Here is a 26,473-nt window from a genome sequence, read left to right on the forward strand (position 1 = left end):
TGGGCGACACAGGGAGACCCTGTCTCCAAAAAAAACAAACAAAAAAAAATGAAAAGAAAGAAACCCTGTACCCTATATCCATCATCCGCTTCTTGCCCTGCCCCTGGTGATCACTAATGTACTCCTATCTCCAGATGTCTGTGTTGGGCATTTCCCATGAATAGAAACATATTCTTTCACTCAGCATAACATTTTCAAGGACACAGGACATTATCTGGACCCAAAGATACAAAACTGTTTAAAGTTAAATCAGATCTGCACCTATGGTTACTTAGCCATCAATAAAAGGTAGCGGCAGTAGGTTGACATGAATAATAAACCGATCTGCGGGATTCAGCACTACCTTCCCCCGAGATTTTGTCACATCACCTCATCTCTGGCTTCTGACCTCTGCCCAAAATAGCCTTTCTGGTGATCAGCTCTTGAAGCCCAGGGGTGCGCAAACAGCAACAGTTCCACAGTCAGAGGCCACCCCTCTGGGGTTAAGTGACTTCTTGATGAATCTGGCTGGTGACACCCACACAAGGCAGAGCTGGTCTCCTAGTGGGTGACCCTCACCACCTGGTTCCTCAACTGTCCACGGGGGCAGTACTTGCCCACCTTGGTGAGAAAGTGACCCCAGGTTCCATGCTAGAGGGAATGATGGCATGACATGTGCTGGTCTTCCTACCCCTCTGCAGTGTCAATATCTGCCCAATCCTGGAATTGAAGGAAAAAGGCAGCCGGAATTTCTAGGGGACAACAGAATGGCCCAAAGTGCAAGTTTCTTACCCATTCAGTGTGAATGGGTCGAGGGTCTGTGGCTTTATTTTTATTGGGTTCCACTGAGGAAAGCCAGGATTTATTCTTCCTAAGAGCTGATGGGTTTTGCTCTAAACATCACACACCCCATTCTCTATAAACAGATGCTGCAGTCCAATGCAGTAGTCACTGCCCACACGATCGCAGAATGTTCTACTGCACTGGACTGCTCTAGGAGCAGGGGCTAGAAAGCTTCGCCTATAAAGGGCCAGACATTAAGTATCTCCAGCTTTGTGGACCAGATAGTTTCTGCTGTACCTACTCAGATGTGCTGGTTGGGTGTAGGTGTCAATAAAACTTTATTGAAACAGGAAGTGACCTGGCTTTGCCCCCCCAACCCTTTGCTGACCCTTGCTCAAGACTATAAACAGAACAGCCTGACACACCTCCTGAGCTGCAGTTAGAACCTCGGCACATCACTATGATCTTCTGGGCCTCGGTTTTCGCATCTGTAAAGTGGCGGTGATGCTACCTGCCTAGTATTTGTCCCCCATTTTTGTAAAAACAGGTACAAAAGTGCCCAGAGAGCTCCAAAGCTGTTTGTAAGCAGGAACACACAATCAAATATATCTGTGAAAAACATTTATTCTGAGAATCTAAAATCTGGACCAATATTGGACTTTAGAAAAAGCCTACAGAGAATTTTGTTGTTTCTTCCCCTAACACATTAACAATCTAATAATAAGGAGAAAAAAAAAAAAACCTTGTAAAAATATTGCTTCAGTTGGTCTGTAGTTATGTGATTTAAAATATCCCTGTTCTGTTGAGGTATGAGCTGCAAACTTTGGTAAAGTTAGAAAAATTAACAAACCATTCCAAAAAAATACAAAAACAAAACAAAAAAAAGACAACCAAACCCTAAGTTATTATATCTTTCTTGGTTCATATACAGTAACTACAAAAAAATTTCATTTAGAAAAACTGTTCATTTAAAAAAAAAAATTCCCTCTTGTACTTCTCAATTGTCAAGTTAAAAAAAAATTGAATTTTAATGATTTATAGACTCAAACCATCCCCAAGCTCCCACCCAGTGTCAGGAAGAACTGGATGATCAGTTTTTAGAATCTGGTTGGCATTTTTTTCAGTAAATTCAGTGCTATAAACAAAAGAGCCTCGTCTTTAGAAAGAACAAACGAACCGAAGGCACTTGAACGTGGCTTTGTGTGTGAGCTTCCATGGCCTCCTGCATGAGACAGCGTCAGCCGCACACCAGCCCCACATGGAGTAGAGTCCAGCTGAGGTAGGTTCTCTGGGGCCCCAACTCTCTGCTCACGTGGGCAGAGGATTTTTCACGTGGATCGTAGACACGCAGCAGCCTGGTGGGGGAGGGATGGCTTTGAGGGAAGAGTTCAAACTGAGCAGGAAGGAGTCTTTTTTTCCTCTTTGCAACAACTTCTTGACGGACGGCTGGGTCGCACCATGCCCAGGGCCACCACAGGGAACCATCTTGCCGGATTTTATAGGATGAAGACGCCGTCAAGAGAGATGCACTTGGCTTTGACCTTGGCAGCCAACGCTGCAAACCTTGAAAAGAGATTGTTCTGGGCAGCCGGACGCCTTCTTGCTACTTGGTGGCGGGAACCTCTGAGAACGTGACATCAGGAACAGAAGCCGCCTTCATGCCATAGTTTGTTTTGCTGCTGACCGAGTGCAGGCTTTATAACTTTTTAAAAACTAAACAAAATACTGAGAAGTCCAACTTTCAGCCAGAATACATAAATTCCTGAAAATGTATAGATTAAAAAAAAAGGAAGACACGCCTTTTTAGGGAATGGGGGGAAACTATATGTTTAAGTTAAGCCCACTAAGAACAACAGAAGGGCCGAGTGAAGACCCCCCTGACACGTTGTAAATGAAACGCCTGCCGAGAAGTGCTTGGATCACCGGCCACTGCCGTAGCCGGGGAAGAGCTGGGCGAGGACGGTCTGCAGCGCCTGGTTCACCTGCATGGAGTAGCTCCGGCCCAGGTCGTAGCGGCAGGCCGGGCAGCTGAACACCTGCGCCCGGAAGGACCTGTCCAGGCAGTCCTAGGAGAGAGAGCACAGGTGAGAAATGCCACCCACACCACCGGCTGGCTCCTGGCCACCTCTGCAGGGCAGCAGCTGTCCCCAAGGACAGAGTCCGACGCACTTACGCCTCAGCTCCAGTCACCTCCCCAAAGGGGCCTTCCTGGAGTGCTACAGGCAGCCCAACCCGGGCCAGCCCTATCACCTCGCCCTGTTTACCTTCCAGATAGCACCTCCTGCCTTCTGGAGTCCTGTTCCCTTCTTTTTTTTGAGACTGAGTCTTGCTCTGTTGCCTGGGCCTGAGTGCAGTGGCATCATCATAGATCATTGCAGACTCCAACTCCTGGGCTCAAGCAATCCTCCTGCCTCAGCCTCCCGAGTAGCAAGGACTACAGGCGCCCACCAGTACACCCTGCTAATTTTTTCTACTTTTAGTAGAGATGGAGTCTCACTTTTACCCAGGCTGGTCTCGAACTCCTGACCTCAAGCGATCCTCCTGCCTTGGGCCCCCAGAGTGCTGGGATTACAGGAGTGAGCCACTGCGCCAGGCCTCCGTCCTATTTACTAACGTGCTTATGTATAACAGGCTCCGATCTGGGGCTATGTCTTTGTCACCTCCCGTATCACCAAGCATTGTACCTGACACATGGCAGATGCTCAAATATATGCCAATGAGAAGAAAGAAAGAGGGTGGGAGCTACTCAGGAGGCCAAGGCAGGAAGATTCTTGAGTCCAGGAGTTTGAGGTTGCTGTGGGCTATGATGATGCCATAGTACTCTAGCCTGGGTGACAGGGCAAGACTCTGTCTCAAGAAACAGGGAAGAACAAACGGAAGGTACCAAGACTGACAGACTCAGACTCCTGGCTTCAAACACAATTCCCAATCCCAGCCAACCCATGCCTGGGAAAGCAGCCAGGTGGAGACAGAGCTGTGAGGCCTGGGGCCTGGCAGGCCCTGACAAGTCTCAGCTTCCCAAACAGGGAAGCCACCGCCCACCTGGCCGGACTCTGGGGGAGGAAGGAGACAGCACACAGGTACGCAGGCACCTGGACAGGTGCACACCTTCTGAAGGATGGCGTCACAAATCTAGGTAAGGGAGCAAGTGTCAACACAGGGAGAGGCCCACTGACACCACAGCACATAGGGGCTGTGGCTTTTCTTTTCTGTTTTTGAAAACTCCAGAATTTTTTTCTCAAGACGAAGTCTATGGTCTTGATTCCAGAAACAAAAGGTACGTCTTTCTGCTCAACACAGCTAAGGTTTGGGTGTGCCACCAAAATCAGGCTCCCGAAAACAGAACTAGTCACAGTAGCCAAAAGCTGGGAGTGACCCCCGTGTCCATGGATGGACACAGCGTGGTTCACCCATACACTTGGAAGGAAGGAGGCTCTGACACAGACCACAGCGTGGATGGACCTTGAGGACATCGTGCTCAGTGAGAGACACCAGACACAGGACAAATCTGTGTGACTCCACTCACACGAGGTCCCTAGAGGCATCAGATCCACAGAGACAGGCAGTAGAGTGATGGGTGCCGGGGCTGGGGAGGGGGTGAGGAGTGAGTGTTTCATGGAGACAGAGCTTCAGTTGGGAAGACGAGAATGTTCTGGAGGTGGAGGGTGGTGATAGCTGCACAGTAATGTACATGTGCTTATTGCCACTGAAATGTGCACTTAGAAATGGGTAAGATAGAAAGTTTTATGTTATGTATATTTTGCTACAATAAAACATTTTTCTAAACAGGGTAAAAAAATCAGTCATGGTAGAGAGTCCAGGCCACATTCCCATAGCCCCTCAGATCCCGAGCTTCCCAAGGTGGAACACAGGGACAGGGACAGATGGCAGGGACACGGCAGTGCCAGTTAGCCTCTTCCCTCACACCCCTAGCACTTCTGAATGCCTCTACGCCGGAGGCAATCCTGACAGTAACTCCCTGACGCCCCAGCCGTCCTCCCCACCCCACTGCGCACCCCAGGCCTGCCCTCGTCCGAGCCCCCCCCACAGCTAGGCCTGTGCCGGCCCACTGACCACCTGCCTCCCGCCAGAGGCTGAGCCAGGACCTTCCAACAGCCCGGCCAGAAAGGTGTTGCAAGTCCCCTTCCCACTGTGACAAGTGGGCCTCAGTGGGTTCAGGTGGCTTCCCAAGGTCCCCAGCTGGGATGGGAGTGATGGGTCAACTCTGGGCAGCTGACCCCAAAGACGTCAGGGCCTCCGCCCATCTGGGACCTCCCTGAGCACTTGGGGGTGGGCAGGGACATTTCTCAGCTGGTTCCCCCTGAGCAGGAGGGGTGGCCCTCGCAGCTGAGGGGACCTGGCCACCAGGTGTGATAGGCGGGGCCAGAGAGGGCAGAAGCGCCAAGAGCTTGACCTGAACATCCAATCCCTCAATGTTCTCTGACCTCCTCTCCTACTGTGAAAGCTCTGCCCAGAGGGTGTGGCCCAAGGCTCAGAAAGCACAACCACCAGCAGCTCAGACACCAAGGGAGACCGGGTGTGGGAACAGTCCCTTCCACGCCTGTCAGGACTGGCTGGCTCTGAGCAGAGGTCACTGCAAAGAAATCACTCCCCTAGGCCAACACTCCTAACTGGGTGTTCCTTGCCTCCAGAGGACAGTGGTTCATGTCCAAGGACATGTGTGGTTGTCACAACTGGAGGATGCTCCTGGCATGGGGTGGGTGGAGAAAGGGACACTGCTCAGCGCCTGCAGGGCCCAGGACGGCCCTGCCCCAGACAACAACCCGGCCCAGTGTCCATTTGCCCAGGGCAGACCCTGGCGTTCATCTCAGCCAATCTCTCCAAAAGACCCTGAAACTGACCACTGGCCTAAGTCAGGAGACTGCCACCAGGAGCGGTGGCAGGTGCCTGTCATCCCAGCCACCCGAGGCAGGGGGTCACTTGGATGCAGGAGTTCAATAATAGCCCAGGCAACATAGTAAGACCTTGTCCATTAACAGAATAAAACACCACCCTGGGACCCACCTCCCCAGCCCCCAGCTGTTCCTGCACCTCCCATTCTGAGTACCTATGATGCTGGCCCAAGACCCCTCCAGGTGCCAGGCTGGTGCCACCTCTTCCAGAAAGCCTCCTTGCTGCCCCCAGGGAGCATGCACCTCATACCTCCCTGTCTAGACCCCAGATCAGGACTGCGGCCCAGGCCTTCCTGCCCTGGACCCATGGCCATATGAAGTGCTGGGGGGAGAGTGTTCCAGGCCCAGGGGCAAGGCAGCGAGCGCCTCCCAGGAAGGCGGCTACGGCTGAGGTCAGGAAGCAGGGCAGCCCCGGAGGATCTGAGGGCGTGACAGAGATGCCCAGAAAGGCCACAGAGTGAGCAGAGCACAGAACCTCATGTGGGAGCGGGAGATCAGATCATCCTTCCAGAACCCTCCGCCCCAGCTCCTACAACTGTCGCTATGTCATAAACGCGGCTCTGCTCACCTTGCACACGTTGTGTTGGCACACGGTTGTGATGGGCCGGAACACGAGCTCCTGGCAGCAGATGCACTGGAATGCCTCTTCCACCTTGCTCAGGAACGTCTGGAACTGGAGGAAGGACGGGGTAAGACCAGCACAGATCCACTCACTTGCAGTGACCATCAATGTCATTTGCCCTCAGGGCAAGAGCATCAGCGTAAGACACCCCTGGTGTGGTGGGGTCTCAAAAAGCTCGACATGGAACCATGACGTGGATCTAGCATTTTCCATGTCTGGGAATAGAACCAAGAGAATTGAAAGCAGACACCTGGAAGGAAATTTGCACAGTACGGTCAAAGCCACAGCGGCCAAAAGGTAGAAACAACCTGAATGTCTGTTAGACCAATAAACAAACCCAACATGGTTCCATCCGCACTGGAGTATCACGCAGCCATGAAAAGGGACAGGGCTCTAACACAGGCTACAGCGTGGATGGACCATGAGGACATCGTGCTCAGTGACATAAGCCAGACACAGAAGGACAAATCCTGTGTGACTCCACTCACAGGAGGTCCCTGGAGTCGTCAGATCCACAGAGACAAGAAGTAGGATGGTGGGTGCCAGGGGCTGGGGAGGGGGTGGGGAGTGAATGTTTCACGGGGACAGAACTTCAGTTTCGGAATAGGAGAAGGTTCTGGAGATTATGGTGGCGACGGTTGCACGGCACTGTGCATGCGCTCAATGCCAGAAAACCCGCACACGCAAAGTGGTTAGAAGAGTGAATGTCCCATCACATACATGTCGCCACCAGACAGCCCCTCTGCCTGCACTCACCGGCCCATCCTTGAGCGCCTTCAGGACCTCGGTCCACAGCCGGGCGTTGCTCTTGTCCTCCTTGATGAGGCCGTTCTGCTGCGGCGTGAGGGTGTAAGGCTCCACCCTGGTTTTCTTGGGCATGCGGCGTGGGGACCCGGCCCTGCCCGGGCCGCCTCCTGGGAGAGAGCAGAGCAGTGAGCGGAGCTGGTGGCCAGTGGGCTGCGGACAGGGCTGCGCACGGGGCGCCAAGACACCCACCTGGCGACTTCCGCTTCCACTTGCCCTTGCCTGGCCTGGCAGACCTGAGGCTGGCCTGCCCCCGAGCCGCTGCCTCCTCCTCCTCATCCTCCTCTGCGTCCCTCTTGCTGTTCTCCTTCTCCTTCTCCCTGTTGGCCAGGGCTTCCAAGTAGCCTTCTGGATACTGCAGGGCAGAGGACCCGTCGTGAGGGACAGGCCACCCGCCACCCAGGCCCGTCTTCCACTGCATGCTTTGCTCCCGAGTCCTCCCGCAGTCCGGGTCCCCAAACACACCTGCTCCCTGATACCCTTGAAGTGCGTACGACAGGCCCCCCCCCACCCATGGTCCACCAAAAACATTAAAATGGAAAATTCCACAAATAATCCCTATGTTTTAAATTGCGCTCGGTTCTGAGTATTGTGGTGAAATCTTGTGCTGTCCCATTATGTCCCAACGAGACCAGAGTCATCACTTTGTCCCTCACATCCACGCTGTCTGTGCTGCCTGCCTGACAGTCACTTAGCACCCATCAGATCAACCGCCGTGGTATCAGAGTTTGTGCTCAAATAACGCTTCTTGTACTTAGCAATCGCCCGGAGCCTGCATGGTGGCCGAAGCCACAGCTGCTCAGGAGGCTGGGGCAGGAGGATCACTCGATCCCAGGAGTTGGAGGCTACAGTGAGCTATGATGATACCACAGCACTCCAGCCTGGGCAACAGAGCGAGAACTTGATTTTTTTTTTTTTTCTTTGAGACAGAGTCGGACTCTGTTGCCCGGGCTACAGTGCCATGGCATCAGCCTCGCTCACAGCAACCTCAAACTCCTGGGCTCAAGCGATCCTCCTGCCTCAGCCTCCCAAGTAGCTGGGACTACAGGCATGTGCCACCATGCCCAGTGAATTTTTTTCTATATTTATTTATTTATTTTTTTTGAGACAGAGTCTCGCTGTGTTGCCTGGGCTAGAGTGAGTGCCGTGGCATCAGCCTAGCTCACAGCAACCTCAAACTCCTGGGCTTAAGCGATCCTACTGCCTCAGCCTCCCCAGTAGCTGGGACTACAGGCAGGCGCCACCATGCCTGGCTAATTTTTTTTCTATATATATATTTTAGTAGGCCAGATAATTTCTTTCTATTTTTAGGAGAGATGGGGTCTCGCTCTTGCTCAGGCTGGTCTCGAACTCCTGACCTCGAGCAATCCACCCACCTCAGCCTCCCAGAGTGCTAGGATTACAGGCGTGAGCCACCGCGCCCGGCCTATATTTATTTTTAGATGTCCATATAATTTCTTTCTATTTTTAGTAGAGACGGGGTCTCGCTCTTGCTCAGGCTGGTCTCGAACTCCTGAGCTCAAACGATCCGCCGGCCTCAGCCTCTCAGAGTGCTAGGATTACAGGCGTGAGCCACCGCACCCCACTGAGAACCTGACTCTTAAGAAATTTAAAAAAAAAAAAAAAAAGGCTCCCAAAAATTTAAGAGTAGTGATGTTGGCAATTTGGATATGCTGAAGAGAAGTTGTTGATCTCCTACTGTGCCTGATGACGAAATTAAGCTTTGTTACAGGTGTGTATGTCTAGAAAAAAATCATGTATATCACCCGCACTTTCAGGCACCCACTGGGGGCCTTAGAACCTGTCCCATGGATACAGGAACTGCCTGGGCTTCAGAGCACTTACTCAACCGTACAGCCTCGGGCAAAGCTAACCCCCTTTCATCACCACGACTAATGGCAGATGACCCTGCCAACATCCACCTGCCGTCCAGGTGAGCATGAAAGCAAGCTGGTCACCACCACGACCAACAAATGAGATGCCAGCATCTTTATGATTCAGATGAGGGCAGGCAAACTTCTGCTGCAAAGACCCAGGCGTTGAAAATGCCCAGCCCTGTAGGTTACTGCCACTCAGCTGTCGCAGCAGAGTACCTGAATGAACAGGTGTGGCTGGATCCCAATAAAACTCCATTTACAAACCACCACCAAACCCTAATTCTGATGCACCTCTGGCTCCTCTGTCCTCACGGGCATCATCTGACAATACCCCATCTCCACAGCACCTGCAGTCATGCCTGAGTGTGGTTCGTCGCTGGGAGATCATCACCCTCCTTTAGCAACCTTAGGTTGTCAGGAAGATAGGAGCCAGGAACGAAAACCCTGCTTCACCCTCCGCTGCTGCGCTGCCTCCCCCTTGCCGCTGTCTCCCCACATCCTCGGCTTCCTAACCTCCCCACTGCGTAAACCTGCTCAAAAGACAGCCCTTGGTGACCCCCGGGGGGCAGACACCATCAGCCTCTCAACAGCAATTAGGATTCCTTAAATAGTCCCCGAACGACGTCTGTGCTGTAAAGCCAGTCCCTTAACAAGCAGAAAACACCCTAATTACAGTGCAGAGAGCTGCGCCACGTGGTGAGAGGGAGCATGCAGGGGGTTATGTCTCCTTATCTTCCCACCTACACCTCTCTGGACGTGACTGGTTTTGCTGGTTTCTGCTTTTTCTTGGAGCAAAGAAGACCCGTAAAAAAGGGAGAGGCCGATGCCAGGCTGATCTACGCTAGGAGGAGCGAGTCTGGCTTTAAACTCTAAAAATGGCGACAGGCAGAGATGCCAATGTCATCTGCACACTCAACGCCCCCCGGCTGTAGCACGTATACGTGACAACCAGTGAGGCGAGGCCAGCTGGGAACCCGGAAGTCATTCTGGACGACAGAGAAACCAAGAAGCCTCCACGGTGAGGCCCAGACGCACCTGCATGGTCAGCCCCAGTCTCTTGATCCGGTCCTTCCCCTCCTTTGTCCAGGGCCCGGGCTCGTCGTCGTCCCTCCGCAGGAGGTAGCGCCACACCAAAAACCCAGACTTCCCCTTCTCTGGCCAGTACTTCACGACCTGCGGGGAGCAGAGCGGCAGCAGTGACACCTGCAGTCACAGGCAGCCCTGGGCAGGGGCCCAGCCTCAAGCGCAGCTCACCTTGTAGATGCCATCGTACCGGTTGCCCTCGGCGGGCGCATACTTGCTGTGCTTGCCGCCCTTGACATTGCGCACCACCCTGACCGGCTTCCCTGACCGCCAGTCCTTGGCCTCGGCCCCCTTCTTGTCGTTGATGGGGGCATAGCAGTTGAGAGCCAGCGCCCTGCAGAAGAGCGGGACCCCACGTTTTACACACTGGAACACGTCCCCCAAAGAAACGTGCTCAAGCCCCAACCCCAGCATTGAACATGGCCTTCTTTAGAAATAAGGTCTGTGCAATCAAGTTCCAATGACATGATCCCAGCATGTGGGAGGCTGAGGCAGGAGGATCGCTTGTGCTTACAAGTTTGAGGCTGCAGTGAGCTAGGATCACACCACTGTACTCCAACCTGGGCGACAGAGCAAGAGCCTGTACTTAATTAAAAAATAATTCCATTGGCCGGGCACGGTGGCTCATGCCTGTAATCCTAGCACTCTGGGAGGCCGAGGTGGGAAGATTGCTTGAGGTCAGGAGTTCGAGACCAGCCTGAGCAAGAGTGAGATCTCCGTCTCTACTAAAAATGGGAAGAAATTATATGGACAACTAAAAATATATAGGAAAAATTAGCCAGGGATGGTGGCATATGCCTGTGGTCCCAGCTACTCGGGAGGCTGAGGCAGCAGGATTGCTTGAGCCCAGGAGTTTGAGGTTGCTGTGAGCTACGATGACACCACTGCACTCCAGCCCAGGCAACAGAGTGAGACTCTGTCTCAAAAAATAAATAAATAATTCCATTGAGGTTATACTGGATTTGGGAGCCTTCAGTCTAGTAACTGGCATCCTTACAAGGGAACAGAGACACAGATACAGAGGGCAGGAGGCCACACGAGGATGGAGGCAGAGATGCAGTGTTATAGCTGCAAACCAAGGAACACCAAGGGTTGCCGGCTACAACCCAAAGCTGTAAGAGGCAGGAAGGAGCCTCCCCTGGAGGCTTCAGAAGGACTCGGCCCTACCACACCTAGGTCAGACCTCTGGCCACCAGATCCGTGACAGGATATACATCTTTTGTTTTAAACCACTCGGTTTGTAGTATTTCATTACTACAGGCACGAGAGACTAACACATGACGTGGGGAAGGTGTCTTCAAGAGAACCGAGGAGGTACAAAGGAAGGGACACAGCCTGCCAGGTCTGTCCAGTCAAGACCTGCCCCCTAAGGCTGGGGCCAGCCAGGCCAGGGCCAGACTCACCACTGACACTACGATGCCATTTTTTTCATTGCCTTTGAGAGGGGAAAAAACTGTGCAGCTTCCGTCTATGGGCAAAACAGCACTTTTGTAAACTGGGATTTCATAGAATTCTGTGTCCAGATTTCATCATGTAATGTGACAAATGAGTGGTTCCCCATGGCATTAAATATTTTCTGAAAACATGATTTTTAACACCTACTAAAATTATTCTTCTAGACAAAAAAATATATAACCAATCCTCCCTTTTTGTAGATATTTAGTTATTATTTACTGATTTTTTTTTCTTACTGTTTTAAATGATGGTATGATAAATACTACTTTTCATGTCTCCCAAACACATTTTTCAAAGTGGAATTATAGGGTCGTGAATAGAACACTTACAGCTCTTCATACATATAGGCAAAAGCTTTCCAGAAATATGCTTCCAAATCATATTTCTACCAACAGTGCAAAACTAGTCTATTTCCTGGCATTTCGTGAGATTTTAGAATTTTTGGCCAACTTGCAGGGGAAATAAGTATCTCACCATTGCTTCAATTTGCATTTGGTTCCTAGAGCTAAACAATTTGAATTCGGTTCTTAGAGCTGAACAATTTATCATGGTCTTTGGCCATTTGCATTTCTATGAATATCTGCACATCTTTTGCTTTTTCTATTAGAGTTTTTCTTGTCAATTTGCAACAGCTCTTTATATAGTAAAGACATAACCGTCATGTGCCAGGTTGCTAACTTTCCTCATAAGTAGTCACCTGCTTTTTAGTCTTATTTATAGGATTTGCTGTTGCAATGTTTATTAATATTTAGATCAAATCTCTCAGTCTCTTTCTTCGGGTTTTATGATGCCTTTTAGGCTGAGAAAGTCCATCCCCATCCTGCAACCAGGGTTCAAGTGAACTATGGCCCACCACCTACTTTTGTAAAGAAAGTTTTATCAGAACACAGCCATGCTCATTTATGTCCACACGGTCCATGGCTGCTTTTGTGCTATGACACAGTGCTGAGTAGCTGCAACAGAGACTGTGTGGCCCTCAAAGCTGCAAATATGTATTACTCTAATTGGCCTTTTGGAGAAAACGTTTGCTTTAGCCCATCTGAATGACACCTTTAGCACTGAGAAGGGAAGAATCGAATGTCTTTACGTTAACAGGACTACCACTTGCCAGATAGGACACCCAACACGGAACCGAGAGCTCAGAGAAGCCTGTCAGTGGAGAAACGAGAAAATGGTTTCACACGAACCTGTTGGTGTTGGTGAGTTTCTGATCGCAAGACTGTTCTGCAGTTCGCTTGTTGCCGGAAAGATCTCGACCACCACTACCTGTGTATGTGAAAGAATTCCCATTGTCCTGAAACAGATGAGAAGGCTGGGTGAGCCCTCCGCAGAGGAGAAGAGAGACTGCGAGGAACACGAGCCCCGCTAGGCTGGCCACCACCAAAGACACAGAGCAACAGGTGTTGGCAAGGACGTGGAGAGACCAGAAACCTTGTGCGCTGTCAGTGGGACTGCAAAACTGGAACCTATGTGGTGGGTCCTCATGAAATTAACATACAATGATCAAATGATCCAGCAAGTCCACTTCCAGATCATATTGAATAGACTCAAAGAACTGAAAGCAGGGACTTGAGGATTCTACGTGCACATTTGTAGTGGCAAGATTCACAACAGCTGAGAGGCACCATGGGTGGATAAACGGGTGAACAGTGTGGTCTATCCACACAATGGAATATTACGCAGCCATGAAAAAGAAGGAAATTCGGACACAGGCTACAATGTGGATGCACTGTCAGGACGTCATGCTTTATGAAATAAGCCAGACACAGAAGGACAAATCCTGTGTGATTCCACTCACAGGAGGTCCCTGGAGTCGTCAGATCTACAGAGACAGGAAGCAGAGTGGTGGGTGCCAGGGGCTGGGGAGGGGGTGGGTAGAGAGTATCTCATGGGAACAGAGTGTCAGTTTGGGGAGATGAGAAAGTTCTGGAGGTGGAAGGTGGTGATAGCTGCACAATCACATGCAGAGACTTAAGGCCACTGGGCTGTCCACTTAAAAATGGTTAGGATGGTACATTTTATGTTATGTGTATTTTATCACAATTTAAAAAAACAAAGCAACAGTTCTCCACCCCCGCACATGCACTCACCACGTCATCCTCATAGCCGCCCGCCAGGACCAGAGAGTAAGCCCCGTCGTTGCTGCGGCCGTGGATACCCGCCACGTGAGGCCGATGAACACCTGACTCGCTGACCTGGGGGTACCACCGAGAAATAAATGACACCTTCTGCAATGATGGCTACAAAAAAGCTCAGCCCCGCCCCCTCCCTCCCAGTAGCCTGACTTTTCACCAAACGTATCACGCCTGTAAGTCGTGCATCATAGACACCTCCCTCCCCGCCCCCAGACGGAGCCACACCAGGAACAGAGCTGGCTTGAATTCCAGCCCCGCCACATGCCCTTGGGGCAGCCCCACTCATGACCTTGGATGTCCCACTTCTGCAACTGGAAAGTGGGAATGACCAGTGTCTGGTCGGACTGAGTTCAAAACAAGGATATAAAAAGCTGCCCTTTGGGCCGGGCGCGGTGGCTCACACCTGTGATCCTAGCACTCTGGGAGGCCGAGGCAGGTAGATCGCTCGAGGTCAGGAGTTCAAGACCAGCCTGAGCAAGAGCGAGACCTGTCTCTACTAAAAATAGAAAGAAATTATTTGGACAGCTAAAAATATATATAGAAAAAAATTAGCCGGCATGGTGGCGCATGCCTGTAGTCCCAGCTACTCGGGAGGCTGAAGCAGAAGGATCGCTAGAGCCCCGGAGTTTGAGGTTGCTGTGAGCTAGGCTGACGCCACGGCACTCTACCCTGGGCAACAGAGTGAGACTCTGTCTCAAAAAAAAAAAAAAAAAAAAAAAGCTGCCCTTTGTTGGACACAGTGGCTCATGCCTGTGATCCTAGCACTTAGGGAGGCTGAAGCGGAAGGTACAATTGAGACCTGGGCGACATAGTGAGACCCCATCTTTATAAAAACTATGAAAATCAGCCAGGTGCGGTGGCGCATGCCCATAGTCCCAGCTACTGCAGAGGCTGACACAGGAGGATCGCTTGAACCTGGGAGTTCGAGGCTGCAGTAAGCTGGGTTCCCACCACTGCACTCCAGCCTGGGCAACAGAGTGAGACCCTGTCTTTAAAAATAAAAGCCACCCCTATGGGGAAGACTCAAGATTCGCTCAGTCACTTGCTCAACATGAAACGTCCTGAGAGGGCCCAGTGACGGGCGCACCCGGGCTGACTGCTGAGAACGAGTGAAGTGTGGTGCCACCTCCAGAGCACCCATCCCCTTCCCGCTGGCCCTGCCACCTCCGTCATGGGCACTGTCTTGTTCATCCAGCTCAGTGGGTCTCACCCAGGGGTGATCCTGACCCCCAGAGGACATGGGGTGATGTCTGGGGACATCTGTGGTTGTCACAACTGGGGCAAGACTGCTCCTGGCGTGGGGTGGGTGGAGGCAGGGACACTACTCAGTGCCCTGCAGCACCCAGGACAGCCCCACCCCAGAGAACATCTAGCCCCAGAGTCACTAGCACCAAAGTCTGGTCTGCCTTGGCACCTCGGCTACAGGCGACAGCACCCAGCACTGTCACAGCCCAGTCAGAGGCGGGGGTGTCATTGGCACAGACTGACTGGTGCTAACATGGGTCCACTTCAGCTGACACCACTTTTCCCCTGGAATAGCAGCTTCTGGGAATGACCTTACAAGGCCCTGGGCAGATGGGCACCTAAACCCCCCCCTCAGAGCCACTTTCAGGCCCCCAGGGAGCTACAGGAGTAAACTAGAACCTCCCAACCTTTCCCACCCGTCCCCGGCCAGCCACCATGCTGCCAGGATCCTGTCACTCCCGCGGCCCCGGCTGGCCAATACCAGGGGACGTCACTCAACACAAGCAGGACGAGCCCCCAAGCCCCAGGAGGTGGCAGGTACCTGGACTCGGAAGCGCCACATGGTGCCCACAGGGATCCCAGGGATGGGTCCGTAATGGTTGGACGGGACAATGGTGCACTCCTTGGTGCGGCCCACGCACGCCATGCCCTGTCGGTGGTGGAGACACAAAGGCAACAGAAGCATGAGCCCCGCGGGGCAGGAAGAGGGTGGCAGGGCCACGTGGCAAGAGGGGCCACACCTCACCTTCCCCCAGTCCCGCTGTGATGACGACGTGGCCGATGCCATCTTGGCCTTCTTCTTGCTCTCCCGCAGCTTCTCTCCCGCCAGCACCACCTCGCTGGCGTCGTTCCGGCACTCGGGGCAGTACCTACGGGGACAGCTTGTCACATCTGCCCGTAGCCCCAGCAGACAGCCATCTCAGCTGACGCGAGCCACACCTGTCCCCTCTTTTTTTGTTGTTTTTTTGGAGATAGAGTCTCGCTGTGTTGCCTGGGCTAGAGTGAGTGCCGTGGCGTCAGCCTAGCTCACAGCAACCTCAAACCCCTGGCCTTAAGCGATCCTCCTGCCTCAGCCTCCAGAGTAGCTGGGACTATAGGCGTGTGCCACCATGCCTGGCTAATTTTTTCCATATATATTTTTAGTAGTCCAGATAATTTCTATTTTTAGTAGGGGTCTTACTCTTGCTCAGGCTGGTCTCGAACTCCTGACCTTGAGTGATCCTCCCACCTCGGCCTCCCAAAGTGATAGGATTACAGTCGTGAGCCACCGTGCCCGGCCACCTGTCCCCTCTTGGCACTACCATTGTCCTGGCCTGTCCAAAACAGGGGCCACTCAGCACACAGGGCCATTTAGTGCTGTTTTAATCCATTCAAGTTAAATAAAGTCAGAAATCCAGCCCCTCCCTTGTGAGCCCAAGTACTCAGCAGCCATGTGCGGCTTGTGGCAACAAGATTGGACAGCATGGAACTAGAAAATGTTCCCACCATCACGGAATATTCTACGGGACATCGGGTTCTCTCTCGTCGTCCTCCCGCTTAGAATTTCAAGCTGTCCCCAGCAGCGACAGCCAATGCCACTGTGGCACAAAAGGGATGAGCAACTTCAACGGGTACCCTCCCCCACCATGACTCAGTTTCCCCATCTCCATGAGGGTGAGGGGGGTGGCAAGGACAGCTCCTACCTCCGAGCTATAGGGAAAATAGCTCTGCTAACACACAGAGGTTCCTCAGACCAGAGCCTAGCGTGTCACCACCTTCCCATCCCTGTCTGAGGTTATCCTAGCGGGCACTAAGAGCTCGGTGGCTTCAGGGCCTGCTTTCCCAGAAGCCATGAAGCCCCGAGGCCCGGGGCCACGCAGGCCATGTGCCCATGGCCCATCCCGCCCCAGAGGCGACAAGGCCCCACTCACCACTCGTCCTCGCTGGGGACGCTGCTGAGGGGCGGGCAGAGGCAGTAGATGTGGAAGGCCATGTCACACTCGTCACACATGAGCTGCTTGTCAGGGTCCTCCCGGCCCCCGCACACGTGGCAGGCGCAGACCCGGCACAGCTTGCTCATGTCGTCCTTGCAGTGCTTGCAGGAGGGCCCGCTCTTCCCTGCACACGGAGGGCGGGTCAGCGCCGGCAGGGCCCAGCCAGGCCGGGGATGGGACAGGAGCCCCCGCGCCCCGCACCCGCCATGGGAGACAGGGGGAGGCGGGCTCAGAACTCACGTCTCGTCGGGTTCTCAACCATGGGGCTACCTTCGCCTGGGTACTCGATCTTGAAGACTTCGTCCACAAAGATGACGCGACAGTCGTTGAGAGAATCATCCCTGTGAGAGATGAGTGGGTTAGAACATTCTGCCTGCCCAACCCCACTGAGGCACCTCAGAGAGGAGCCTGCCCCTTAAATTACTCTCGAAGCACAGGAACACTGCTGGTTCTAGTTACGTCTGACAGGAGGCTTCCCGGGGCCTTGTGCAGAAGCTCAGCTATTCCCCTTGTGGGTTAAAGTCCTGCTAAATCAGATGCAAAAGGAAGACAACACAGAAGGCAGAATTTCAGGCCAGGCACAGTGGCTCAGGCCTCTAATCCCGGCACTCTGGGAGGCCAAGGCGGGAGGATCTCTTGAGCTCAGGAGTTCGAGACCAGCCTGAGCAAAAATGAGACCCCATCTCTACTAAAAATAGAAAAAAATTAGCCAGGCGTGGTGGCACACGCCTGTAGTCTCAGCTACTCCAGAGGCTGAGGCAGGGCAGGAGGATTGCTTGAGCCCAGGAGTTGGAGGCTGCAGTGAGCCATGATGCTGCCACTGCATTCCAGCCTGGGCGACAGAGCAAAACCCTGTCTCCAAAAAAAAGACAAGGTTCCAGGGGTACAGAGAGAGAAGGTGACACCCAGTGGTGAGAAGCAGCTCTCCTTCTTGCCGCCTACCCCTTGGTCCTGCCTCCCAGAAGAGGCAAACTGCTATCCAAATCAAATGCACACAGACTGTCACAAGAGGAAACTCAGGTGCTTGGCGAGCTCGCATCTGGGGCTTTCTGGGTTCTTCTATTCGTTTTCATGCGTGTCCTAAGCCCTCTGGGGGATGCAGGAGGCACAGCGGGAAGGGAGTGGACACCAGAGCCAGGTAACCCGAGCCAGATCCCCAGCCCTTGCCAGCGTGGGGGCAGCTGCCTTTTGTGCACCTGAGGACCCAGGGAGGTTGTCACAAGGTAACCAGGTGTTGGGCCCTGTGCCCAGTGTTTGTTCCTCAGAAAATTGAAGGCCCAGCAATCTCAGGCTGATTCCCCTCGCACCAACGAGCCAAAAGCAGTGGCAGCTGCTGCCACGAACAGCCTTGTCACCTCCATCCCTGATGCCAGAGAGTGTGTGCGAGTAGGACCCTGGGTCCTGGCCAGCCTCTGACCGTACAACTGGGACTGTGAGGCCCAGAGTGGGGCCGTGGTTTACCCAAAGTCTCGCCGCAGGGGCACAAGCGCAAACGGAACCTCTGCCATCTAACCAGCCCAGGCCTGTGCTCAGCCTTGGGAACATCAATGTCGACACCTTCAGAGGCCTGAGTCCCAGCAGAGCAGGGTGCTGTGCCCTCGCTTGCACAGGAAAGGGGTCTGACACAGGACACTCAGAAGTGCTCAGCCTCAATCAGTCTTTTGGAAGCAGGTGAGCTTTTTCTGGGCTGTTCTGATCGCTGAGCACAGACCGTTTTCAAAATCCTGTTACCGAACATGTGGCAGAGGTGACCCCACAGAAGACAGGAGGAGGAAGGGCCAGCCTTGTTCCTACCTTCCGGTAACTTTTCAGGCTAAAAAGTTCAAAAGCAAGATTACAAGGGAGGTTTGGGAGTTTTTAACTTTGTGCTGTTTTCTTTAAAAAAAAAAAAAAAAAAGGCAAAAAAACCACAGCTTTGTGGACAGATAATTTATAAACCAAACGATTCACCCAGTTACAGCACAGAATTCACAGGTTTCTAGTACATTCAGTATTGTGCAACCATCACCATAATCAATTCTAGAATATTTTCATCACTCTCCTGTTCCTTGGCCTCCAAGGGGAACAGGAAAGGATTCTCTTCCGTGAGGCAGAGAGAGGCAGGTCACTAACATCGCATCGCCTCGGGCGCGACATACTCTGCCCGGTTCCCTTATTCAGTAACACCTTCCACCTTTCTCACAGTAAGGCAGTGGCTCAAAAAAATACTTTTACGTCCAAGCTATGCACACACACACACACACAGACACAGACACACACACAGACACACACACACACACACACACACACACACACACACACACACACTCATACCCGTAGGCCTTTCTGAATGCCAAACAATGCAGCTAAAAGCAGTGCATCAGGGTGCTAAGTACTTACAATACTCAGACTAGGGGCCTACAAATAGTGCCGACTGTTTTTAATCAATAAAGTTTTATTGGCACACAGCCACACCCTTCATGTCCCGCAGGGTTGGGTAGTATCAATAGAGCCCCTCTGGCCGGCAAAGATAAAATATTTACAATCTGGCCCTGTGCAGGAGAAGTCAGCCACCCTGATTGGACCACCCCTGCACAGGCACGCCATGGCCAATGACAGACTCAGGTGGCAAGTGCACTTGCCAGTCGGGGCCCTCACGTAGCACTGGCCTCTCACCCATGCAGGGAGGGACGGCACCCAGGATGCCCCGAGTGCTGGGGCAGGCCAATCCCTGGAGGAGGCATTCAAGCCTCTGAGGGTCCTGCATCGACACGGTTAGGGACCAGGCAAGCCCTCTGCCACCGCAGAGGGCCATCGGAGACATTACTACATGACACGAGCTCCAAGACCTTGTCCCCCAGTGACCATAGCAGTCTTCCCCTGTCTCACAGCTGCCACACAGCCCCTGCAGTCCACTCCCTGCTGGGCAGCCAAGGCCAACCTTAATCGTAGCTCAAAGTGTATCACTCCTGGGCTCAACACTGCTCCTACTAGATAACACCAATTCCATATGGCGTCCTAGCCATGCCCTGCACAACCTACTCAGGGCAGCTTCCACGGCCTCCACGCTCCCTCCTGCCCTTCCCTCCAGCCCACTGGGCTCCCTCTGATGGGCCACAGATGCACCAGAAACGGCTCTGCCCCGGGGCCTTTGCACTTGCTGTAAATCGGCTTGGGACATTGTTCCCCAGACATTCGTGTGCACATACAACATATATATATAACAGAAAATGATTCAGCCTTAAAAAGGGACGAGGCTCTGACACAGGCTACAGCGTGGATGGAACTTGAGGACTTGGTGCTCAGTGAGAGGCCAGACACAGAAGGGCACATCCTGTGTGATTCCACTCACACGAGGTCCCTAGAGTCATCAGATCCACAGAGACAGGAAGGAGGACGGTGGGTGCCAGGGGCTGGGGAGGGGGCAGGGAGTGTTTCATGGGGACAGAGTGTCGGTTTGGGAAGATGAGAAAGTTCTAGAGATAGAGGGTGGTGACAGCTGCACAGCAACGCGAGTGTGCTTAATGCCGCTGAGCTGTGCACTTAAAAGTGGTTACAACAGTCAATTTCCCATGGCATATATCTCACCACACACAAAAAAAAATAATGCAATAAAAGAAGAGAGGCAGGACGGGGCTCTGCCAAGGGCCAGACAGTGAGTATTTCCAGCTCGGCAAGTCACACGTCTCTGCTGCAGTGACTAGATTCTGCTCTTGGAGCACAAAAGCAGCCAGTAATAGGTAAACAAACGGGCATCTGTGTCCCACAAAACTTTGTCACAACAGGCAGAGGGCCAGATCTGGCCTGGGGACTGCAGCTTGCTGACTAAGGCAGAGAACGGCCCTAAGTGTTCCGCTCACCTGTGTGTGCACAGAATACCCTGGCAGGCACTGGGGACAGTGGTGTCTCCAGAGGCGGAGACAGGGTGACCTGGGCAGAGAAGGGAGAACGTTCACCGTGTGGTCTAGGGCGCCTTCCGAGTTCCGACCTGTCTAAATGTGTCACCTGTTCCCCAAGTTTGGAAGCCAGGCAGAGGCTGAGGGCTGGCCAGGTCCAGAGGCCCCAGAGGAGGGAGGGCACGTGGCTCACCCCAGCATGACGTTGGCATACAGCTCCCGCAGCGTCCTGGTCTCGCGCTTCCTGGTGATCTCCGCATCATACCAGAAGCCCCGCTCCTTGGGGTTGTCGGGGTTGTAGTTGAGCATGACCACCTGGCCCACCTCCAGGTCCTGCCACTTGATGATGGTGCGAGCGCGGGCGCGGACGTCCCTGGAGTTCATCTGGACCACACCGTTCTCCGGGTAGCTGGGAGAAAAAGCCCATCGTTAGAAGCCCACGGTCACGTCACACTTTATCCCCTCAACAGGTAATAGAGGCCGAGGCGGCCACACACCCTAGTGTGTGCAGAGTCCCCTCCCCCATGGCCTTGCCTGTTAGTGCTGAAAACACACATATGCAAGACACTCCAGTTACAGGTGTTATAGGTTGGGGCATGTCCTCCCAAAAAGATCTTGAAGTCCTAATCTCTGGTACCTGTGAATAGGACCTTTTTTTGGAGACAGGATCTTAGCAGATATAACCATGTTAGGATGAGGTCACACTGCAGTAGGGTGGGCCCTAATCCGACAGGACTGATGTCTTTAGAAGAGGAAAAGAGACACACAGGGGAGAATGTCACACGAAGATGAAGGCAAATGCCTGGGAACACCAAGGCTTGCCGGCCGCCACCCAAAGCTGGGAAAGGCAAAGGAGGGCCCTCGCCTAGAGTCTGGCCCTGCCGACACCTTGATCTTGGACTTCCAGCTGCCAGAACTGAGAGATGACACATTTCAGTCATTATTAGCCAGTCAGCTTGTGGCACTTTGTTATGGCAGCCCTAGGAACTGGGGAAGCAAAGTTCAGGAGAATAAACAAAATACGGTTTCAACATACGAGTGTTGAAAATGATTTTTGTAATGGAACACATGTTATTTTATGTAAATACAACATAAGAGATATTGGAATATAATGGAAAGTCATTATTCTAGATATACAGGAATATGCCAATAGCCACAAGAAAAGGCACAAAATAGAATGTTCTAGTGCTACCATCAGCAGCAAAGTTAGCCTCAAGTGAGAGGGCAACCCCCAAATCTATTCTGCTAGCTCTACTGCCTGGGATTCATTACTTTCTCATAAACCACCAAGAACAGGGGTCAATCTTTTTCTACAAAGGGCCAGATGGTTTATTTTTGGCTTCATGAGCTGGAAGTTCTCTGTTGCAACTGCTTGACCCTGCCATAGGGCGTAACAGGACAGCCACCATAGACATTGCATGGAACTGATGGGCGCTGATGGTTTTGATAAAACTTAATTACAAAACCAGGCGGTGGGCCACATTAGGTCCTAGGGCTGCAATTTGAGACCCCCCTCAACCAAGAGGATGTGAATCTTGTGTCTGTGATTCACACAATCCAATTTCTCCAATAATTTTAACAGAGCTAACATGTGCTGGAAACTGTTGAGCAGAAGGGACCCCGCATGGAACCAGATAAAACCTCTGTGCCCTCTACAATGTGTGGCAGGCAGGCTTTGCCCTCTTTCGTGGACCAAATCGTGTCCCCCTCGAAATTCATATGTTGAAGCCCTAACCCACAATGTCACTATATCGGAGAAAGGACACTGAGGGAGGTAATGAAGGTTAACTGAGGTCACAAGCATGGGACCCTAATGTGATAGGACCGGTGTCCCTACAGGAGGAAGAGATCACCAGAGCAGACAGAAGACAAACCATGTGAGGACACAGCGAGAAGGCAGCCATGTGCAAGCCAGGAAGAGAGCCCTCCCCATAACCCTCCCCGACCATATCCCTTTCCCTTGCACTTCAGCCTCCAGAACCCTGAGAAAGTCAGTGTCTGTTGTTTGAGCCACGAGGTCTGTGGTATTTTATTACACCAGCCTGCACAGACGCCATCTGTGTTCACCAATGTATATCCCCCGCCCCGTGCCCGGCACAGGGCCGGGCACACAGTAAGTGCCCAATAAATACATACACTGGAAATGGAGCTTTACGTTCCACGCAGGGAAGAGAAACAAACATGAAAGATGGTTCCACATGCAAACAAGCAGCATGATGAAACAGAAGTGGGGCGGGGGAGAGCAGCAATTTGGCTGGACTGAGCTGAGCTGAGCTCTTCCAGATGACCCAAGGAAGGACCAGCCTGGCTGGTCCCCAAGTAGGTGGCCTTGTGTGTTGTTAGGGAACATGAGGACGGGGGCCCCCCAAATCCTAATCACCATCCCAAGACAGTACCAAGGTCCAGCTTGAGGACACATGGCCAACGATGACATGCCCCAAAGAGCCCAAGCTCCCAGGCCACCTGCCCACCCGCCACCACACTCACTCGTCGTATTTCACATGATAAATGACATCATCTTCCAGCGCCGAGGTGGAGCAGCAGGGCTCGTCCCGGGAAGGGGCCTTCTGTGTCACCCTGACCACCTGTGCCTCAAACCACGCCCCCATGTTCGTGTCCCGAGCATCCACGTACTCATTGACCTGCGAGGAACAAGGAAGTTCTCATCCTGACCCAGGTACGGGACACCAGTGGGAGCCTGTCCTGGTTCCAAGAGCGCTGGGTGCTTTGGAACTGGGCAGTGAACTCAGACACTGTAAGTGTAATGGGGTTTAGCCGCTGCAGCACTAGTGACTCGGGCTGGATCGTTCCCCAGGAGGGGCCATCCTGGACCCTGCAAGTGCTGAGCAGCATTCCTGCCCTCCACCCAACTCCATGCCAGAAGCACCCCTCAAGTAATGACTACTGTAGTTGTCCCCAGACATCGCTGTGTCCCCCGAAGGGCAGAATTGCCCAAGACAAGGACCATGGGGAGCGGAGGATGCAGGGATTATCTCAACAGGAGTCCCTGCTGCCACACCCTAGCCACAGCTGCTGTGCAGCCCAGGGAGACCAGAACTGCTCGTCTGTCAAGAGAAGTTGGAAATCTAGATCTGTGAAATTTCTTTTTAAGAGACGGGGTTCTTGCTCTGTCACCCAGGCTGGAGTGCAGTGGCAGGATCACAGCTCACTGCAGCCTCCAACTCCTGGCCTCAAGCGATCCTCAGGCCTCGGCCTCCCAAAGTGCTGGGACTACAGGTATGAGCCACCATGTCTGGACACTTCCTAATCTTAGACGGTGGCAGTAAATTCAGAAATTCCAGTCACTGCAAGGGCCACAGAGAAGACACCTGCAGGCCCGAACAGAGGACTCCACTCTAGAGGGTCAAAAATGAACCCTGGAGAACCATATGTTCCCTGCCAGGAACACACAGGAAACCACCCCCTGGTCATTTCCACCACGGGACGGAGGCGGCCCACCCAGAGCCAGGGAGGGGGCTGGCTGCTCTCAACAAAGTCCAAGTAGTGCGGCCGGGAACCAGCAACAATGAGGGGCATGGGGTGTACTCCTCGTGCCCCCGAGTGTGTGGAGACCACGAGGCAGGGACAGTGTTGGACCCCAGAGCCTCACCTTGTACAGACCCTGTCCGGTCTCGACCCACAAGGCCTCGTCTGCCAGGCCCACTTTGCTGTCCATCTCAGCGGCCGCCTCACTGTGGGTCGAGGACTTGTCCGACTCGCTCTGGGCCAGGCAGCAGCCGGAATCCGTGTCGGAGAGCTCGGGGTCCCTCTCCTTGACAGCGGCGGGGGGCAGCACGAGGCTCTGGCGGACCAGGAGCTGGATGGTGTCATTCAGGCGGACATTGTAGTCGAAGAGACTGTGGCCGTCCTCCATCTGCAGGGACACCCAGGACAAAGGCCGTTCGTCCTCCATATTTGAGTTTGGGTCCCCGGGTGCCAGGCTGGCCACAAGAAAAGCCCCCATGTTCCCACCCTCATGCACGGTGTGATGTAGATCAGACTGAAGGACCCCAAAGCCAGGGGTGTCAGACCCACAGCGCCCTCAGCCCTTCCTTCAGGGACCCTGGGCCCCCTCAGTGAGGGCGGCTGGTGGCACGTGCCCAGTGGTCCTGTAAGCACGCACATCATCATCACCCCAGTGTGCTGTGGACACTCGTGGGGTTCCAGGGGATCTTCCTAGCACTTTATGATCACAGCAGCTGTAGCTCACAGCTACAGTGAACACGTCACCCTCTATCACTGGTTCTCAGCCAGGGGTGATCCTACCTCCCAGGGGACATTAGGCGATTTCTGGGGACACTCCCTCCACAACTCGGGATAGGGGGAGCTCCTGGCATGGAGTGGGCGAGGCCAGGGACACTGCTCAGCACCCTGCAGTGCCCAGGACAGCCCCTCCCCAGAGAAGGATCCAGTCCCAATGTCCCCGGTGCCCGGTAGGGGGAGAGACCTGCCCTACACGGAACACCCCAGTGTCCCCGATTCCTCCCAGGGGCTCAAACCTTATCTGCCAGGGCAGCTTCTGCTGCCGTCGCCCCACCCCTCTCTCTGAGGCCATATCCTAACTCCCAGGGTTTACGGCGGAGGGCAGAGGCACCTGCCACCAGCACATTTCAACTGTCTGCGCCCCTGGTCGTCTGAAGCAGCGGCTGTGCTCGAAGCAGCTCGTCACCTGGGCTGCATTCAGATGCTACAAGAGGCTTGGGGGTGGGTTTCTTTTGACAGAAACTGCCTCTCAGCTCTCAACACCCAACAGAGACCCCCTTCTGCTGTGGCTTACCACATGCCCCTAAGGGGGGCCCTCCCCTTCTGCATTATGGACACTGGGGCTGGGTGGGGCCCCGCTCTCTCAGGTGTGGCAGTCCTGGGCCCTGCAGAGTGCTGAGCAGTGTCCCCAGCCACTATCCACTCTGTGCCAGCAGCAGCCCCCTGTCATGACAACCACATATGTCCCCAGACATTGCCCAGTGTCCCATGGGGCCAGAATCGCCCTATGGAAGGAGAGGAGAGAGGCCAACAGATACACAAAGGGCAGCTCTCTCCCTCCCTCCCACCTAACTCTTGCCACCCGCTGGTGTCCTCGGGCCTGGTGGCCTAACATGCAAATAGCACCTGGGGTCAAAGTGAGCCCCAGGGTCCACGGTCCTTCCTTGCATGGGGCTTTTACACTTTATCCATCACAGGAGAACCTGAAGGAGGATGGTCCTTCTCCAGAAAAATGCCTCTTCCCCTTCCCTACTCCTGCCCCAATTCCTGGGTCAAGTGATCCTGCCACCTCAGCCTCCCGAGTGGCTGGGACTACAGGTGTGGCCACCATGCCCGGCTATCAGGAAAATGCTCTTGAGCACGTGTCCACCCTACATACAGCTGCAGGGATTCCAGGGGCTGCCCAGAAGCCCACCCTGGATATGGAGGACCCACCGACAACTGCTTCCCCCCACCTGTTCACCCAGCCGGCCATGAGTGTCTGTCACATGCCCAGCACTGCCCAGGCGCCCAGCGAAAGCACAGCACCAGCCCCTCAACACGGGACCAACTCTGACACCAGGCAGAGGTGACACGGACAGGAATGATAAGGCATGTGAACCTATACCCGATGTTCACACAGCTTCGTTCAGCAGTCAGAGGTTGCAAACAGCCCAGTGTCCACCAACAGATGGATAGATAAAAACGTGGTCCACCCACACGTGGAATATCACTCAGTCATGAAAAGGGACGAGGCTCTGACACAG

The 26,473-nt window shown here is 53.4% G+C and overlaps 1 protein-coding gene across 2 annotated transcripts in view; it reads right to left on the reverse strand.

Annotated features, from left to right (window-relative positions):
- Positions 1-1,368: 1,368 nt before the first annotated feature.
- Positions 1,369-26,473, reverse strand: part of UHRF1 (ubiquitin like with PHD and ring finger domains 1) — a 35,560-nt gene continuing 10,455 nt past the window's right edge. For both annotated transcript variants that reach the window (XM_045549198.1, XM_045549206.1), the window contains exons 3-17: positions 24,355-24,618; positions 23,232-23,386; positions 20,938-21,153; positions 17,110-17,210; positions 16,807-16,993; positions 15,642-15,765; positions 15,438-15,545; positions 13,607-13,711; positions 12,704-12,810; positions 10,233-10,395; positions 10,014-10,151; positions 7,294-7,456; positions 7,054-7,211; positions 6,244-6,348; positions 1,369-2,828 (exon numbers count right to left, since the gene is read on the reverse strand). In XM_045549198.1, coding sequence (XP_045405154.1) covers positions 2,682-2,828; positions 6,244-6,348; positions 7,054-7,211; positions 7,294-7,456; positions 10,014-10,151; positions 10,233-10,395; positions 12,704-12,810; positions 13,607-13,711; positions 15,438-15,545; positions 15,642-15,765; positions 16,807-16,993; positions 17,110-17,210; positions 20,938-21,153; positions 23,232-23,386; positions 24,355-24,618 — 2,241 coding nt within the window. In that variant the 3' untranslated portion in view covers positions 1,369-2,681. The remainder of the gene's footprint in view (positions 2,829-6,243; positions 6,349-7,053; positions 7,212-7,293; positions 7,457-10,013; positions 10,152-10,232; positions 10,396-12,703; positions 12,811-13,606; positions 13,712-15,437; positions 15,546-15,641; positions 15,766-16,806; positions 16,994-17,109; positions 17,211-20,937; positions 21,154-23,231; positions 23,387-24,354; positions 24,619-26,473) is intronic.

Source organism: Lemur catta, chromosome 1 (assembly GCF_020740605.2).
Source record: "Lemur catta isolate mLemCat1 chromosome 1, mLemCat1.pri, whole genome shotgun sequence".
Classification (NCBI taxonomy): Eukaryota; Metazoa; Chordata; class Mammalia; order Primates; family Lemuridae; genus Lemur; species Lemur catta.